Consider the following 20,349-nt stretch of genomic DNA (forward strand, 5'->3'; position numbering starts at 1 on the left):
TATCTTAATTTCTCTCAGAAAGGGTAGAAAGTGAATCTTTATATATCGATTGCGGTACTGTAAATTTATATTTGTCTCAGTTTCCGGTATGATGTGTTGCCTATTATGTCCACGCGTGTATTATGTCTTTGTTCATTGGACGTTGTAGCAATGACATTTCTCAAGAAATGGTTCTCGATTGAGTAATGTTTCTTATTTTTTTTAAAGTTTTTTGCACCATTGTCTTTCTGTTGGATGTTATCAAACTTTACATTGGGACAAGAAGCTATGTGTATTTTCATTGAAAATTAAATGTAAGGGGCCGCCCACTCCATGCATTCATTATGGTCTGATTGATGACCAATCGACATCAATCTTACAGAATCGTATAGATGCATCTTACAGGAAGTACCTCTTCGCATGGTTTACGGTTACGTAGGGACTACACGGCAGAGATACCATGAAGATTGGAACTGCCTTATCAGTTCGCCAGAATTATTTTGTTTTGTTACGACAGGCTTTCAAGATCATGACATAATCGTAATATGGGAAGCAGCCCTTCGGAGCCTGTGGTCTGTGCTGAGAATACGACAGGAGAATTTCACTCTTGTCGACGATACGGCGGCGCCTTGCGTCCGTCGCCATCGGCATCACTGCCATCAGTCAGAACGGAAGTCACGGTTGCTGAAGGAAAGCTCTGTGATGTTTGTCTAGAGAACGGGGGCACAAGGGAGTGTCATGAATGCATGCGTTTTCGTGACCGGGCTGACGATTGGGAGTTAACACAAGAGAACAGGTTAGTAATTTGACAATTAATTTTGATCGCCATCGTGATTTCATCGTGTTGTTTACGTTTGTCTTCCCCGAATCGTACACGTCGCGTAGGATTGACCATAGACCCTCGAGAAAAAAGGTCTATGGATTGACCATGGAGGTAGTAGGATTGATACAACCGTTCACAATAACATCTGGAAATCATGGGGTATACTGGAACAGGGCAATTATAAAGGTACAACCGTATATTTAAAATAAAATAACACTTCATTAATATCATGATATCATAGTTGGAAATCTGTCACATTGTGTATCGTCACCACCGCCGAACTCGGTAGAATCGTGGAGGTAGTAGTACCTCCATGGTAGAATCATGGTCACCGGTGAGTGTGTATGGCATTCACGAGACTGACAATTAGCAGCATAAAACTGTTGAGTTCATTTTGTCTGCAGTGATTAAAGTTCAATGAACTAACACCTTGTAAATACTCAGTACTCAGTCAGTGACAACATGAAGTAATCCGAGCAACGTGGATTGAAAAAAAAGTACTAATATCATGTAAATGTTCAATGTCGACTACAACCATGGGGTCTTTTTTACCTCCATGCTAAAACCATGGAGGTAAAAATGCTGAAAATAATACAAGAACCAGGAATTTAGGAGTGGCCCTTCAGGTTTTCAAATAGGCAAGTCAGTACAATTAATGTTTCCATAGTGTTATAAATAAGTAACAGAGATATATTAATATTGAACTCACGTTTCTGCCAATATCAGGGCTTTAATCAGTGAGTTACAGCATGGAGGTAGCAGATGGAACGGGTACTGTTGAATTCGTATGTATTTTGTGTCTGCCAAAAAGAGGCTTCATGTTTATGTTGTTATTGTGTGTACTTGAACTGGTATCATTAGCATGTCATGTTGAAACTGCTGTTTCATAGTCTATAACTTTCCCTTGCAATATTTTGTGATGGGGAAACAGGGAAAGTTATGGGCTATGAAACTGTTTTGTATCAGCACCTCATGGTGAGATGTGAATATGTACATGATTGAGTAAGAGTATATACTGATGAATAGAGTACTGTGTTGTCTTTTCACTCACCATATCTTAACTAATGCAAAGTCAATAAGTGTTAGCTGTAGTTCATGTCACTGATATCCTGTCAAAGTTTGTAAATTATAGACTATTTAATTTTCTATACCACTAAACCAAGGTACGATTGATGTTGAACATGGTTGAAACCATGGTAGGGAGAGGGGGAGTGGATGCTAACTTTTTTCTTGCAGCTTTACCTCTGGAAGTTTCACTTTTGAAGAGAGTATTTTGTATTTCCTGTCAATGAAGGAAGTGGGGAAAGCTTGTATTTCATGCTTTCCTTCACTTCTTCTCCGAATAATATGCTTTCCCATCTTTTTTACAATTTGTTTCCTGTTTTGCTCCAGAAATATCAAAGTAAGCTCAACAAGCAGTGAGACTGAACCAAAAACAACGGAAGTGGAAACTGAAGCAATCATGGCAAGTGCAGCTTCTCAGTGGGCTTGTCAAGCATGCACATACTCAAATTCAGCAAACTCTACTTCATGTAGTATGTGTAACAATCCAAGGTGCTTTGAGTCTGACTTTCAAGATGAGAAAGAGTTGATGGGCATTGATTCAGTACCTCTGATTGGTTGCAGTGGTGGAGAAGGCAAAGCAGTTACTGACCCTTCTAGTGTATCAACTACTACTACCACTACAAGTAATAATCTTGATACATGCACCTCAACTAAATCTGACTTGTGGAAATGTCCTCGGTGTACTTACGACAACAGCCTGAGTGCAAAATCTTGTGAAATTTGTGAAGCACCAAGAAAAATATCCCTTCCCAAATTGGAACTTCCTGCTAATTTGAGTAGACCTCCAGGAAGTACAGAAGAAGGCAAGGGTGTTTTGAATGGCCCAGCAAAGTCAGTGCCTGCAAAATCTCCAAAGCGACCCAAGGAAATAATTGTAAAGCCAAAAGAGGATGGTAATTCATCCCAACAGAACAAAGCAAATTCACCTCTGAATAAAAGGAGCCCAAATGTTACTGATGTTGTACAAACACATTTAACCAAAACAAAACCCACATTGGCTTTGGCTTCAAATGAAAAATCTACATCTACAAATACTTCAAATGAGAAACATGTGGAAGGCAAGACTGATACCAAAGATAGAGTTACTGATAATACTGTAAAAGACTGGCATTGTGCACGCTGTAATATCAAAAATGTTGAGAAAAAATGCTCTAAATGCAAGATCACAAAGAAAATGAGTCTAAAACTGCAAAGAACAAAGGATGTTGAAAAAGAAAAGAACGGCATAGGTCAAGGAAAGGATACCAGTATTGATACTTGTAATGATCAGCTTAGCAAAAAGTCTGTTGTATCCAAAAATGACAAGTGCGATCATGATGGCAGTAACAACAACAATGATGATGGTGATATAGGTGATGATAGTGATGGCCATGACAACGATGGTGATAGTATCCTGGTTGATAATGATAATGATAGCGCCAGTAGTAGCAGTCAGTCAGACAACTCTGCTGACAGCAATAGCCCCTTAGTAAAGTCAGAAGATGACCACAATGAGTTGAACTCTGAGAGTAAATCAGACAGTGGTAAAACCAGTGAAACTGATGCATCACAAGATACTAGCACAGTCAATGACGAAGCTGCAGATATGTGGACCTGTATGCATTGTACTGCTAATGAGAACCCTTTGTCAACAGAATACTGCACAGTGTGTGAACAGCATAAAGATGGAGATGAAGGCAAGGCTACAATTGACCTCAACAAAGAATCTGTCTCATTTGTTCCAACATCTCCAACTGGACCAATCCAAAGAAGCAATGCACTCAGGGTGAAAACATGGCAGTGTAAAGAGTGTACATTATTAAACCAGGAAAACATCTTTGAATGTAATGCATGTGGGAGCCAGAAGACTTCAGCAGCAACAACACCTGCTCCTAGTACACCAAAAAAACCTACAGACAGTGAGTGGTCATGTCAAACTTGTACCTACAACAACACAAACCTGATCAATGTGTGCTGTATATGTGGTGCCAACAAACAAGACAGTATTTCAGCATTTTCTGGATTTCCTAGTGCAGTGTCAGGAAAGACTTGGAATTGTCCATCTTGTACCTTGGAAAATGACACAAACATTGACCAATGTATCCTCTGTAATTATGATCGGAAAAAGCCAAGTCAAGAAAGTGCATCAAGTTCAGGTAAAATTCAGAGACAGAGAAGTGTAGTGATTGAATCAAGAAGGAAGAAAGATGAGGATTCAGCAAAACAACAGTTTGAAAAGATTGTGAAGTTCTGCAAAGAGGTGAAGTCAAATTTATCATAAAATCTTACAGAAATGCAATCCTTTATGAATGATGTAGTGTAGTGTAGTGTCGTCAACTTATTTTTCCCATTTGGCTTGAAGTCCAGGTGTCATGACAACTGTCTAATAGTTTAAAATTAGTTATTTCTCTGTTGCTATATGCTACACAATAACACTCCCTCTAGTCTAGTCCATGGTAGAATTTTTGTACAGCTCATCCCAGTGAAATCAGATTTTCTTGATATATTCCAACAGACGATAAATCTGCATCGGCATTCAAACATGCTGATTTGTTTTTTTCACACACTGTCAAATTTTGGGCAGTATGGCATTGGTTATATGGTTGATGAAATCACAATTATAAGTTCACACTCATGAGTATCATTTTGCATGCAGTGCCCTTTTGACAATTTTTCTTTCACTTTCCATATCACAGTACAAGTCACCATTTGTTGATGACAGCTTTCCTCCAGCCCCAAAGTCTCTCTTCTACAGCACTGATACAAAGGATTCCAGAGTACATCGGTGGCTGAGACCAAGTCAGATAGCATGCCAATCACATGGTGAATATAAGATACCATGGACTGTCTTTAGAACTCCCATGCCATCAGACATATCACAGGGCATTCTGGGTAATTGTTGGTAAGTTGTTAGCATTGCTGGAAAAATTGACAAAGTGTCTGGCAGTTACCGGTAGTCTTTCCAAATAGAAAAGAGAGACATGAATCACAATAGATCATAGTATCAAGGGGAATTTTCATGAATCTGTGAAATATCATCTCGGCCCAGACATCACAAGATGTAGATAATGAAACATCACTTAAACAATAAAAAGGATGAAGTATATGTATAAGAGTATTAAACTCACACCACTAAATTAACAATTTCTTATTGATAGTTTGACTCATCATTGTAGCTTATCAATACAATGGCAAAATTATCCTCTGCTAAATTTATGAACAATGGGAAAGGAAATGCAGTTCTAGAAATCTTGACCACTTGGGGTCTGTAATACAATAATGTGAAATTCACTTACATAATGAAGCTGTCTGACCTAGAATTCAGAAACAGGTATTTTAAATTATTAAAGAAAGGGACTATTGCCATGTATGGTAAAGCTGTAATTGATGAAAGATAATCATTACAAATCAATATCAATATAAATCATGTGTTCTTTGGAGGATATACTATGACAAATGTACATGTCCAGCATTGTTAAACAAGTATTCTCTGTAGCAATATGTCAGTTGTCATTAAATTCTTTTCTTTCTTCAACAAATGCTATATACATCTCAGAGATCAGTGTGATGTACAGTGAAAGTGATAGCAGATTGTTTGTAGTGCATGGGATATGTCTCATCCTTTTGGCAAAGTTGCACTCTATATTTTCCTTAGTTAATGGAAGCTCAAACATAAGTCGCATGTAATGTGGAGTCTTATTCATATTATATAGATATGGATGACTTTGATGAAAGGGAATATTTTGTTTAATAGTGGCTTACAGTTAATTGTACTGATTGTTTGCAGGTTTTTAAGTGCATTAGCAGTTCTTGCAGAGAGACCTGACCTTCTAGAGAAAATTATGATTACAAGAGAATACATTCCAGAAGGTGTTTATCAAATACGGCTCTGTAAAGATGGTGTATGGACTACTGTAGTTATTGATGATACCCTACCATGTGATCACAATAAATTACTTGTTTATTCTCGGGTATGTCTTTTACAGTTATCATGTACCAGTATATTTAATAATTGATTAATTAATGTATTTATTTATATATATATTTGACGGGTGGCTCAAAGGCCCAATAACAGACTCAGAGAAAATAAAATACAAACAGTACAATAGCAACAGACAAGACAAAAATAAACTGAAAGAATTTGAAAATACAATATTTATAAAGAGTGGACTCTAAGAATAAAAACATCTAGACACAAATGTCTTAAAAGCAGTATTATGATCTATGATAAACATTTTCTGACATTTTCATTAGGTTTGTTTACTATCTTAACATGATGTGAATTTCATACATGTTGTATGATTTAGGCAAAGCGAAGACAGTTGTGGGTACCGTTGATAGAGAAAGCATTAGCCAAAATGCATGGTTGTTACCAAGCTTTGGTATCGGGTAGATGTATTGAAGGTCTGGCTACTCTAACTGGTTCTCCCTGTGAAAGCTTACCATTGCAAAGTAAGTGTATCAAGTACATTCCAATTTGGTTTGCCAAAATAATCACTGTAGGCAGATACGTTTGTGTTAAGCTGAGTAACTTATGTGTGGACTGAGTTTCATACAAATGGCAATGTGATATTTTCTTAATAATGTTATCCTTCAGCTCTGAATACCATTACCATACTACCATGCATGCATTGCTTTACTTCATTAAACAAACCATATGGCTTCCATGGCATAAACAATATACTAGCTGTCCAGCATAGTCATCAGATTATTTTAATGTATTCATTCATTACTTTTACATTTTACATGCCACAAAGTTGTTATCCAGGCATCCCAGAACCAATATCTTCAAGAACTGATTTGAAATCAAATACTTCTAGTTACAGCAGAAATTGAATCATGATTTGATGATGAGGGAATAGAGTTTGAGATGATATTTTTTTTGTTTATTTGTGCAGGTAGTGGATTGAAACCCACAGATCCACCAATTGACAAAGACTTAGTTTGGGTGAAATTATTGAGTTCAAAGGAAGCTGGGTATGTTTTTCACTAATGCTCATATAAAATTTAACACTTGTAAGTTTCAAAGTCCATTTTCCCATAGACAGTAGAAAAGGGATAGACATGCTATTTTGGCGGTTGTGTTTGATGCATTGTGGGTTGAAATCAGGTTTTACTGCAGCTATCCCATTGACATGTTCTGTAGATGTTAACCATGTGAAAATCAGATGTAAGTTGACTTAAATTCCTTTGCCAAAATATCCCATAACTTCTCATATTACCTGCCACAGGATTTTGCAAGTACATGCATCGTGTCTGGCTAAATAAATCAAAAAATGGAAAAGTGACTTATTGCTCTCCTTTTTATATAAAACGTTTTAGGTAGCCACCACATATCCTGCAAAAATTGCTCATTCATTTTTGCCCTGTAGCAAAATTACTAGCCAAAGTCCGATAACAAAGTCTTTACTTGCCAAAATGACTGAGAGAATGTATACACAACTGTGGCATAATTCTCATGTGTAAAAATAAAACTTCAGCTGTAGTCTGGGGTGATTTTTTGTCACAATATCATGAAGAAAATTTTGTATATCGCAGAATGTTCATTTGGCTACATTGATGGTACCTTGTACTTTGAATGGACATGCATGCATAAGCTGATCAGTTCTTGTATCAGTAAAAGACAGTACCACGAAGAACCAGCTTATACCTAGGAGTTTATACACAACAGATAATTTGGGGCTGTTTATTTCATGAGACATAACAAGTAATTGTTACAAAGTTATCATGCGATGAGAGGGTACACAGCCAATAGGACAATACACATTTCAATTGATGCTATACAGAGGCAAGCATATGCCATCAAATTTTTACTCGCTTGAATGACGATATAAACCAACCTTACCCTGAAGGCAGTTCACAAATTTATAAATCATACTTCAATGATAATTTGTATCAATTATTTAGTGTAAGAAGAAATTAAAGTACAAAGCCTGTGGTATAAAGTTACTATTTCTGTATTTGAATAGTGAACACAAGAGACAATCAATTGCATCAGGTCTGAGAGTCTGTGATTGTTTTTTCACACATTACAACCCATATCACACAGCCTGAGGAATACAGCTCTTTTTGATGTTTACCTCAGTTTCCTGTCTATCCTTCTACCTTCTGTGATTATCCAGTAAATGTCTACCTTCTGTGATTATCTAGTCAATCTCATTCTATAGTGTAAATGTACTTTCATATTTATCGTTTTGTATGCCCTTCCTAATGTATTTTCTACTGACAATACCTGTTAGTGATGTACATTTGTAACCTTTTATCAAGAAAGTTGTCGTTTATTGTATGAATATGCTGCTTTGCTCATACCATTGTCCTCTGCAACTTTACTTGTATATGGCTTCTGCACTGGATTCCGTTTGATTTGGAAAGACTCTAATTATTGTGTCACAATTATTCACTGGTATTCACATTCACATATTATTTGTTAGATTGTCAATCATTGAGTCACGATTATTCACTGGTATTCACATTCACATATCATTGGTCTGACTTTCAGTCATTGTGTCACAATTATTCACTGGTATTCACATTCACATATCATTGGTTAGATTGTCAATCACTGTGTCACGATTATTCACTGGTAGTCACATTCACATATCATTGGTCTGACTTTCAATCGCTGTGTCACAATTATTCACTGGTATTCACATTCACATCACACATCATTGGTTAGATTGTCAATCACTGTGTCATGATTATTCACTGGTATTCACATTTACCATCATTGGTTAGATTGTCAATCACTGTGTCACAATTATTCACTGGTATTCACATTCACATATCATTGGTCAGACTTTCTGTCATTGTGTCACAATTATTCACTGGTATTCACATTCACATAAAATTGGTCAGACCTGTCATTGTGTCCACATTATTCACCGGTATTCACATTCACATCATTGGTTAGATGGTCAATCACTGTGTCACGATTATTCACTGGTATTCACATTCACATATCATTGATCAGACCTTCTGTCATTGTGTCACAATTATATACTGGTATTCACATTCACATATCATTGGTAAGACTTTCAGTCGCTGTGTCATGATTATTCACTGGTATTCACATCTACACATCATTGGTTAGATGGTCAATCACTGTGTCACAATTATTCACTGGTATTCACATTCACATATCATTGGTCAGACCTTCTGTCATTGTGTCACTATTATTCACTGGTATTCACATATCGTTGGTTAGATTTTCAATCACTGTGTCACAATTATTCACTGGTATTCACATTCACATATCATTGGTCAGACCTGTCATTGTGTCACAATTATTCACTGGTATTCACATATCATTGGTCAGACTTTCAATCACTGTGTCACAATTATTCACTGGTATTCACATTCACACATCATTGGTTAGACTTTCAATCACTGTGTCACTATTATTCACTGGTATTCACATTCACATATCATTGGTAAGACTTTCAATCACTGTGTCACAATTATTCACTGGTATTCACATTCACACATCATTGGTCAGACCATAGACCCTCGTTTTTCTCGAGGGTCTATGGTCAGACTTTCAATCACTGTGTCACTATTATTTACTGGCATTCACATTTACACATCATTGGTCAGACCTTCTGTCATTGTGTCACAATTATTCACTGGTATTCACATTCACACATCATTGGTTAGATTGTCAATCACTGTGTCACGATTATTCACTGGTATTCACATTCACATATCATTGGTCAGACTTTCAATCACTGTGTCACAATTATTCACTGGTATTCACATTCACACATCATTGGTTAGATTGTCAATCACTGTGTCACTATTATTCACTGGTATTCACATTCACATATCATTGGTCAGACCTGTCATTGTGTCACAATTATTCACTGGTATTCACATTCACACATCATTGGTCAAACCATAGACCCTCGTTTTTCTCGAGGGTCTATGGTCAGACTTTCAATCACTGTGTCACTATTATTTACTGGCATTCACATTTACATATCATTGGTCAGACTTTCAGTCATTGTGTCACAATTATTCACTGGTATTCACATTCACATATCATTGGTTAGATTGTCAATCACTGTGTCACGATTATTCACTGGTATTCACATTCACATATCATTGGTCAGACTTTCAATCACTGTGTCACGATTATTCACTGGTATTCACATTCACACATCATTGGTTAGATTGTCAATCACTGTGTCACTATTATTCACTGGTATTCACATTCACATATCATTGGTCAGACTTTCAATCACTGTGTCACAATTATTCACTGGTATTCACATTCACATATCATTGGTCAGACTTTCAATAATAAGAGATTTGCATGTGTAATGCATTCTCCTTGACCTTTAGAATTCAAGAATTGCCACTCTTTGATACATAAGTACTGACCAATATCAGATGAATATATTAATTCAATAAAGAAAACTGAATGTTCAACTTTAGATTTCTAATGGGAGCATCGTGTGGTGGTGGTAACATGAAAGTAAATGATGCTGACTATCATGCCATAGGACTAAGACCTAGACATGCCTACTCTGTCTTGGATGTACAAGACATCTGTGAACATAGGTAAGACTGCATGCTTGTCTTTTACATTCCTCTATGCAAACACACAATCTATACATTATAATAAAATATAGTAACAAGCTTTTTTTATTTATTAATGTCATGAATCGTGACAAGCACACTTAATCCAATGATATTAGCTCCTGGTTTGCCTTTTACAGTGATGAAAAAAGCCATATTATTGGTTCATAGTTGGTCACATGGCCCTGCAAAAGGTGTGATGTTGGGTAAGGGGACAGGGATTGGTGTGGGGGTCTCATTTCTACCACCTCACACCTTGACCTGTCAACCTTACCCACATTACCATATCAACGATTAACTATTGATTGTGTTCAGAACCTCTTTCACAACTAGATATGTGATGTGGATATGACAGTCATGGATGCTTTGTGAGTTAATGGTGTATAATTATGTTTGTGTAAAGCAGTTGAAAGAGGAAAGATGTTTTTTTAAAATGGAAGACCAGTGAAACCCTGAATTAGGTTTACAGTGATGGAGGGTATTTGAATATGCTGAAAGTAACATGGATTACAGCTTAATGTCTTTCCAAATACCGGTATAGAAATTCCATTCAGAGATGATTTTTACAGGATTCAAATGTTACCTGCTGTTTTGCCCAAATATTTAGGTTGTCACCTGTAATAGCTTGATTTCCACTTAAAACATAATGATTGTAATTTGCATTCTATCAACAATATGGTAAATGATAATATTTAATAGCCTTTATTAAGTAAATATTGTATAAGTACATCACTTACTCATACTCCACAAAAATCATGTAGATACTGAATAAGATTGTGTCGCCAAAGTGAAGCTATTTCAGTGGTATTTTCTCACAGCTTTATCTTGCATTTGGGACAGCAGCTGTAACTTGGGATATTTTGTCATTATTTTATCCTCCTCAGTGCATATTTCTCTCTCCTTGAAGTATGTTTATTAGCCTTCCAACATAATGCATTGAGTACAGTATGCAATGTTACATTGTTGGCAAGTGAGTTCTACACTGGACTGAAAGTCACTCAATTACATCAGTTACACTAAGATTTGGCCTGATACATACATATACAAACAGTGGTAACAAGTTGAACAGTTGGTGCTTCACCATGCTTCGGGAGAATGTTGAAAAGAATTTTATACACAGAATAAAAATAATTTACAATGCATGAAAAGTTACAGCTACTGTAATGGAGCTGTAAGATTTCAAGATTAAGCATTTGTTACTTAAAAAAGTTTGCAGTAATCATGATTGAGGGAATGAAATGCTTGCTTATTACAGTAGTTTATAAAGAATGTTACATGTGAATCCTCATAAAAGACAAGTGTTAAAAGTATGATATGTGTCATGTATCATAGATTGATCCGATTCCGTAATCCATGGGGTACATATTCCTGGAAAGGTGATTGGTCCGATGAGTCACCACTATGGACAAGTGATTTAAGAGAAGTTTTAATGGCACATGGTGCTTCAGAAGGTGTCTTTTGGATGTCACTGGATGATGTTATGAAGTAAGTTTTTGCAAAATTCTCATTTCTGCTCCAGACATTTTGACATTCCACGCTCAAGGTGTCAATCAAAATATGGTGCATTTCTATGAAGAAGGAATAAAAACACAACGGTATGAATGTCCATATGATGTTCGAGTGAATATTTCAAGAAAATTCCATCATGAATAAATGCATTTAAAGTAAAAAGTCTGCATTTTTACTCACATTGCAGCTGTCCAAACATACACACATGTTAACAGAGCACTGTTCCTTTACATTAGATCAAATTCATGACACCACTTTCCAACTTGAAATCACCCTTGTCATTCTGTGTATTGTCTCAGTAGAGATGAGGTATCATTGATAGGTCCAGTATCTTTTAATTTAAGACCAAAAATGTTACTCACTGTATATAAATTGTGCACACATCTTTATCAATTTTTCTATTCACCTTAGTGAATGTTTGGTTGAAAGAAGAAACATAGGATGGGGAGGTGGGGGGAGGATATTTTCAGAGTAAAACCTGCATTCAATCTTTGTGACTTGTAGGTACTTTGACTGTGTTGATATTTGCAAAGTGAAAACAGATTGGTTGGAGGCAAGAGTCAATGGAATCTTCTCAGACTATGCTGGTAGTGCTCTACAAGTTACAATCTTAACAATACATCAACCTACAGAGGTTGAATTTGGATTGTTCCAAGAAGCTGGCAGGTGTGTACAATCTACGATTATCCATCACATATATCCACCTCATTCCTTGGTCATAGTGCTTCAGATTTTGATATCAGCATTATAATGTCAACTGCAAATACAAACGATTTCTGTTAAGGTTTATGTGAAGCAATAGTAGTCTGTGAAATGGTTTGCATGTTTATATTCCCAAAATGTGAACAGTTTCTGATAAAGCAGTCACCAAAATTTGAACTCTGAGCTCATATTTATAGTAACACATTATTATTTAACATCATAGATGTACAAGTGAACAGATAATTTTATTCATAATGAATAATGACAAGCAAACCATCACCCTGTATATTATCTACCTTACTTCTTTTTTATATAGAGATGCTATTAGGATAAAACTAATCATGTTGTATAATAAAGAGAGCTCTGTGAAATTTAGAATTGATGATGTAATCAACTCTACCATTGTACTGACAAAACTAAGTCATGCAACATTTAGTTCCTATTCCAAATTTTTTTTCCCCTCCAGAGGTGCACACAGGAGTACTCGTAATCTTGTGGATCTTGGAATCATTGTGTTGAGAACATCTAATGATTGTACTACAGGCATTTACAAGTTAGATACATACTGCAGAAGACAAGTCAAGGGTTTTGTAGGTTGTAATGCCATGTTAGAGCCAGGCCGATACATTATAGTCTGTACAGCTTTCAATCATTGGACCACAGGGGTAGATATGCAAGGTATGTTTTGGGTATTTCTTAAACCTGTGCTATGAAATGTACTCAGGAATCAGAGATATCATAGAAGACTGTTGATGTGCTAGGAGTGTGAGAACACCGGTGTGGGATCGCTTTTGGCACATTCCTGGCTACTGGGAGTGTGGGATCAACGGTGCGGGAAAAATCGATCCTACACTCTCGGAAATTGTCCTACACTATGTATAAATACGAACATACAAAAGCGTTCTGATTGAATAATAAACAGCCTTTCGTTCCATGTACCAAATATTATCCAATGGCGCAATGAGTGGCACAAGGACTGGAATTACAAAGTAAGCAAGTCACAGTTGTGCAGTGGCAGAGGACACTTTTGTCACGATTTTTGATAATGTTGTATATCGTTGATGACAGACTCACAAAAGACAGCTGAATTATCCAAATAACAAGTAAACATTGGCCACTTGGAATATATCACCAATTTTTCCTGATGGATCATGATCTAGTCCGGAGCAGAAGTTGAAATATTGGCTGTGAAACTCACCACAGAGTTTGTGTTAGCGACGCGGAATAATTAATACATGGCCATGAAGTAGGATAATCACTGATACACTTAAAGTAATCATTCAAAGTTTTTAATGTGAATTTAACACATTCTGTGGTCAAGTGAGAAAAAGAATTTCACGCACCAAGGACCTGGGATCAGATTTCTCACACTCATTGGGGGTATTTTGTCTCACACTCGCCTGCAGCTTGTGTGAGACAAAATATCCCCAACTCGTGTGAGACATCTGATCCCAGGTTCATGGGGCTGTGAGATTCTATAGTCCTTACACTCTGTTTAGACTTGACCCAAACATCATGCAAATCAGTACGTGTCATGGCAGATTAAGACACGATGAGATTTGTACATATGTCACTTTCATGTACAGACTTTTTCAATGACAACTTGTGTTTTATTTAATCTGTACAGGTTCTAAAAGCCCTGTCAGGAAAAGTGCACTTCCAGCCTATACACTAACTATACATAGCTCTAAAATGGTGATGGTTGATCAGATACAACCCTCCAGAACATTCCTTGCTGATGCAGTATTGCAGTTAGCAGTAGCAGTTGGTAAACGACATGAGGTAATACAACACATCATTTTTCACTAGTGGTTATGATTAACTGGTTATGAGTTGACTGTTCTTCTTTACTCTGTCTTGTGTCATCTATATGCCCTTCAACACAAACAACCTTTGTATAGTTCAAATATGTCTGTGCTGAAGTGTGTTACATACACAACATACCAACAAGCCTCATGTGGTTCTTCATAAAGTCATCTCTTCTATTGTTTGTTTCACCAGTGTATTGGTTTCAGTTTGTCGTGAAATCAAATAAAAAACTAACTGAACTTCTCTGACATACTGCAACTTCCAAGCATGTTACCAGAATAATATTCTATCAGTCACTTATGTCTATCAATTTATTTCACTGTGTCAAACAGTAATGATGATGTCACTTTTTCATGTATATAGCTTCTATTGAAGTGTGAACCGTGTCAGACTTGACACCGAAAAAGTGCATTATGATGTAATATGAACATTTCTAATTTATGTTATTACATCCAATATCAACTTTTGTTCTGATTTTCACTATACCATATTCAGAAGCAGTTTGACCAATTCAAGCTTACTTTACAGGAAAATGCACGTAGTAACATTGGAATACTACCTTATGACCGTGACCTCCATGTAGAGTACAACTCTCAGACAACACACAGTGATATTGTTTGGTATCTTTTATACCAGTAAGCTACTCATGTCTTACTTTCAGTCAACTTGCTGGATGACTGATACTACAATTATTTTGATACTGTAGGGCAGAGAGGGAGTGACTTGTTATTACTTGGATCATGGATGGGCTGGTCTGATTGTAGTTGTTGAGAATCGCCATGCAGACCGATGTCTTCACATCAGATGTGACTGTACAAACAGTTTTAATGTTGTCTCTACTAGAGGATGTCTGATAACTACAGACTGTGTACCACCACTGCATAGGTGAGCTTTATCATGTGATAGTCATGTGACTTGCGATAGTCACATGGTCTGTAATACACACACACATTTATCATACTGGTAATCTATCAAGTAAAGACCCGCAATTCTATCAAGGTGCAAAAATGGAAGAAGCATGAAATCAAACTGTTATTACACCAAATAACCTAGGTCAACAAATTATGTATGAAATAGTTTTGTGACAATCTTATGAGCTTCTTGTCATGTCATAGAGTAGCATTGTTACATATAATATCTTGTATTAACAACAGTCACTGTGATGAATTGGCACTGTAATGTCATTTGATGGACTGAAAGTATCGTAAGAATCAACAACTGCTGTGAAATATTGCCATCAATAGTGTTGTTAAAGGAGAAAAGTGTTTTCTTTCATAAGTGGTAGAGATGCTGCCAGTGTGTCATGTTTCATGAATAATATGAAGATTATACACTTTGTTAGAGTTCAGTTGATGATGTAAAGAGAATGATTTGTGTCTACAGTAGTTCAGTCAAGTTCAATATGAAGTCTTTGAAATGCAGAAAACTTTTTTACCAAATTATGCCATTAAACTGTGAAGACTTAGGGTTGTTATAATATATTCTCACTAATTTTATTAAAATGAACACAATTACAAATGACACATACAGATACACTTCATCTGCAAATTGTATTCACTACAATCATTATAACTTCTGTTTGTTTCAGGCAAGTTTTGAATGTCTTGACCCAGTTAGAAGGCAGCGGTTTTACAATAGTGCATAGAATCACACATCGAATGTCATTCAAGAATGATCTAGACTCATGGGGATCAGGAGAGAAACACCTTCCTCATATTAAGGAAGATGTATCTGGATTACATACGGTCAGACCCATCTAAAATATCAGCATTGGTGAATGAAAACATTGTTATTAGGACACAGCCATCCTTGGAAATTATCCATGCTACTTGTACCTGATATTTACTCATACCGTACTTCATATCATGTCTTCTTATGAACTTGTATGATAATATTTTCTATGATTTAATTGCATGAAATTGTGATTGGACATATATGTTTACCAGAATGTGACATGGTAAGGAATTGCAAAGATTATTCACAGGCAAAGAAACTTTCTTCTGCATGGAAAGTAGCGGTTAATGTCAAAGGAAAAAACCTGACTTGGACTATTCTGGAATAGTGTTGGATGATTGACAGGTGATGAAAAGTGATGTCAATTGTACACATAGGCAATACTGTGGAGAATACATCAGAGATATGCATGCCCTGTCTTTGGTACATCTTTAGTATGCACTCATATGCTCTTATGGTGAACAACACTCAATTAAAATCCTGCAACTTTACACAGCCCATAAATTGATCACAAAAGGCAATTACAGCAGCTATAGTTCACTTCAGTCACCACTTTGACTTATAAGAAAAAACAATTTCCTGAAGAGAAGCCGTACACACATGTATCAACAGATGTACTTTCACACTGTCAACTAAGTGATTACAATTTCAAACCATGAAATCCATTGATACTGAACATCACTGATACAAACACTTTTTGTGTCATCTTCATGAATTCTTAAGATTCCTCAATATGTTACACACTAAGTTACAATACATTATTAATGTTGTTCATACAAAATAATTACTTTTTTGTAACTGGCTAATTCAAATACACATGTTGATTGTTGTCCAAAAATATCATTTCATTTCATGATTATGTATAAAACCAAATGATATCAGATAATTCACATAATTCTAGGATGGTTTGATGTTTATACTTTGAAAGAATTTACAAATTGAATTATCAGCTAAACTACAATGCTGTTTTGGAATTGAATTTTCTGTTCTTATTTCAAGACTTTGTTGGGTTTTTGTGAATGAATACTTTTACTTTATGATTGTGATCAAAGGAATTATCAAAGGACTATGCGAGTGGAATCGTCTTCATTCTTGTTTTTAAATACAAATGCATATTTTGTCATTTTTTTCATGGTTTTAAAACTACACACAATTCATAATTCTCTTTCAATGCAATGAATGAAATAGTACTAGAATAAGGCCAGCACTCAATTTACCAATTGTTTTTCTCATAGTCTTTACTGTCTGTATTATTATATATCAGTGATTTGCATTAGTATTTACAAAATATGAAGAAAACTATCTGCTGTATGCAAGTTAATGTTTGGCCATTCAACTCATAAATTGTATTCATTCATCAAGCTTCTCTACTTACATAGGCATTTATTTTTGATAACTATAATGGTGTGTTCTAGAGATAAAGTAGCATTACAACTTTGTCATCTTTACTTTACAGTACTGTCAAACTTTATTCAATGTATTTATAAATGAAGCATTGTACCGATGAAAGTCATTAAGTCATGAAGCCAATAAGATGAAGCAGGAATTTGTTCACATTTTATAGGAGAGACAAGGAAAGATAGGTTAAGATAGGTTTCAATAAATGGACAGACAGAAAGATACACCATTGTATCATTGGAATGTTTTGTGACACAAGCTGGTTAGTGCTCTTTATTATAGTATCTAAGTTATCAAAATGGAACCTAATTAGAACTTTACATAATAATGTTCAATAATGGTGATAATTAAAAATGCTGTTTTTATAACATTTCTAATAATAACAAACTGTGCTTGTGACTAAAATCAGAAAAGCACACATTACTAAGACAATAAATGGTTCATAATTTCGACAGGGAAGGCATGTATACAAATAGTGGTGATATTCTTTGATAATTTTACCTTCAAGATTTTGGTCAGTATTTCTTTTGTTTTCATGGTTATTGTGTTACATGATGTGGTGTTTTTCTTTTATGTTGATTTTCAAATAGCAACATTTAAGCTGTTTGTAAAACAGTTCTGTTGCACACGTCTCTTACCCAAGCCATTATAGGAACAGAATTTGAAATGGAGTTTGAGAGTCAAGTTATATTCAAGCTTTTCATTATTTTGTTATTCTTATTTAAATGTGTGTTTCTGTCATGGAGCATATTTGAATATTTGATGAAAGAGAAGTAGTAATTCCAAGTCTATGAGTGACTTCTACAGAATACACATTTACACTGTATGGTTCTGCATTGATGTACATGTGCATATATATACATAGACACAAAGGTAGAATAACTACTGAACAATTTTCTATAATGCTACAGTTCTAAAATCAAAACACTTTTGAATAGCTATGCGAGTGAGCTGTATTTGTGCCTGGACACAATTACACATTGTCCAGAGTCTTGAAATATAAAAGTGTACTTGTCAATGAATGAGTGACTATCCTTTGTAAATAGGATCAATGGTGCAATACAATGGAATTTAGAAACTATTTACAGCAAGACTGGTTTCAACATTTATCGTTGCTATTTGCCAAGTGTTCAGGTTTTTAATTTCAGATATCAAGTTACAGGGATATTTTACTTCAATAGATGACATTCAACGATTGGCAAAATTTGAGGGTTAAGAAGTTATTACTTTCTATGAATTATTGTAGCATGACCTACCGGTATATGTGTTTGAACAATTGGTATCATGTAGAATTAATCTTGACAAACAAGCTATGGAATATCAACAAATTACAATAGTATTGGAATTTGATTTTTTTGTACTATGAGAACACTGACAAAGTCACAAGCATTGCTGAATTATATTGAACAATAAACAACAGGAGTGTACAAATAAAACCAGCTTGATATTATCAGTTGAGTTTTAGTATGGCACACTTCCGTAAGTTTTCATCGGGATGAAAATTTGTGACATGCAGATATCATAACACAAGATATAACAGTGGCAATAAAAACTTTAGCTTCAAAAGGAAAATGTCATAAAACTTTTTAATGACAATTAATACAATGTCAAACATTATTGCTGTTATTTATGGTACATTTTCGTTTCTCTTCATTTTTTTAACATTTTTCAAATGTCATGTTTTACTGTCAACAATCATAACTTGTTCCTGCAGTTAAAAAAGGAAGGTTTCTATGTGTGACCAGGGGATCCACAGCTTTACAGACATTATATGTTATGTTGATCAAAGGCACTCTACTGTTGGTTGCAGTTCTGATCAATATTGATTTATGGAGTCCATAGTGAGTATGGCATGGTGTGCTATACTTTATCTAGTTTTCTAATGAATTCTTTTCTAGCTCACATTACATGACATTGAGTGCCAGTGATGAATGCTCCATCTTCAGAACTTAAAAGTCAAATGTTTGAAAAATTGTGCAAAGAGACAAAGTAAGTCTAACAAATAAAATTTATGTCAACAAGAAACACCTGAGTTTGGTAGTTTCAGTACTGTGTTTCTGCTGTCAGTTTTCATGTACTGTAACTTTATTTTGGTAAGAGTGATTTGCAGTGTACCTGCACATACTCTGTGTAGTTCTGTGTTGGAAAATTCTGTTATAATTTTTATTGATTTTAATGGTTTGCTGTTCATTCTAGAATGAAAAAATATTGTATATTTCAGTAAATAAAGATATACGTGCAAAAGTTATCTTGCCAATGTGTAGATTTGACCTTCAATCCATTTACCTTTTTGAACAAATCAGTGTCAGCATGTACAAGTATTGAAAGTGAATTTGGTGACAAGAAATTGCCCTTTAGATTTCTGGGATATTTTGAAAGTTACTTGAAATTGCTGACAGTTTACTTAGTATGTGACGTCTAGCTGCGCTGAGACTGGGAGGTGCCATATTCCTGTAGTACGTTAAAAAAAGGCGACAAAATGGCTGCTCCACAGCCATATTGAGTCATTTTTTGAAACTAATTAATGTTCTCACATACATCATAGCATAGTTTCCTGATATCACCATTGAAAAAAATGAAGTTCAGCCATTTCTAAGTAATGATATAGCATGTACACACATTGGTACAATATTATATATTATTGCCTGAATACATGGGTTTATGTGCCAGAGAGCAGGTGACAATTTGCCTGACACCAGGAGGGCAAATTGTCTCCCACCAGGAGGGCACATAAACCCATGTATTCAGGCAATAATATTTTTATTACATGCCTC

At 35.5% G+C, this 20,349-nt stretch overlaps 1 protein-coding gene across 1 annotated transcript; it reads left to right on the forward strand.

Annotated features, from left to right (window-relative positions):
- Positions 1-369: 369 nt before the first annotated feature.
- Positions 370-19,823, forward strand: LOC139130698 (calpain-15-like). The gene is made up of 13 exons (XM_070696452.1): positions 370-775; positions 2,195-4,106; positions 4,543-4,748; positions 5,634-5,817; positions 6,154-6,298; positions 6,745-6,823; positions 10,280-10,405; positions 11,756-11,908; positions 12,437-12,598; positions 13,101-13,312; positions 14,262-14,416; positions 15,150-15,328; positions 16,032-19,823. The coding sequence occupies exons 1-13, from the start codon at positions 525-527 to the stop codon at positions 16,201-16,203; spliced, it is 3,936 nt and encodes a 1,311-aa protein (XP_070552553.1). The 5' UTR covers positions 370-524; the 3' UTR covers positions 16,204-19,823.
- Positions 19,824-20,349: the final 526 nt, after the last annotated feature.

The sequence above is a fragment of the Ptychodera flava genome, chromosome 4, assembly GCF_041260155.1.
Source record: "Ptychodera flava strain L36383 chromosome 4, AS_Pfla_20210202, whole genome shotgun sequence".
Lineage (NCBI taxonomy): Eukaryota > Metazoa > Hemichordata > Enteropneusta > Ptychoderidae > Ptychodera > Ptychodera flava.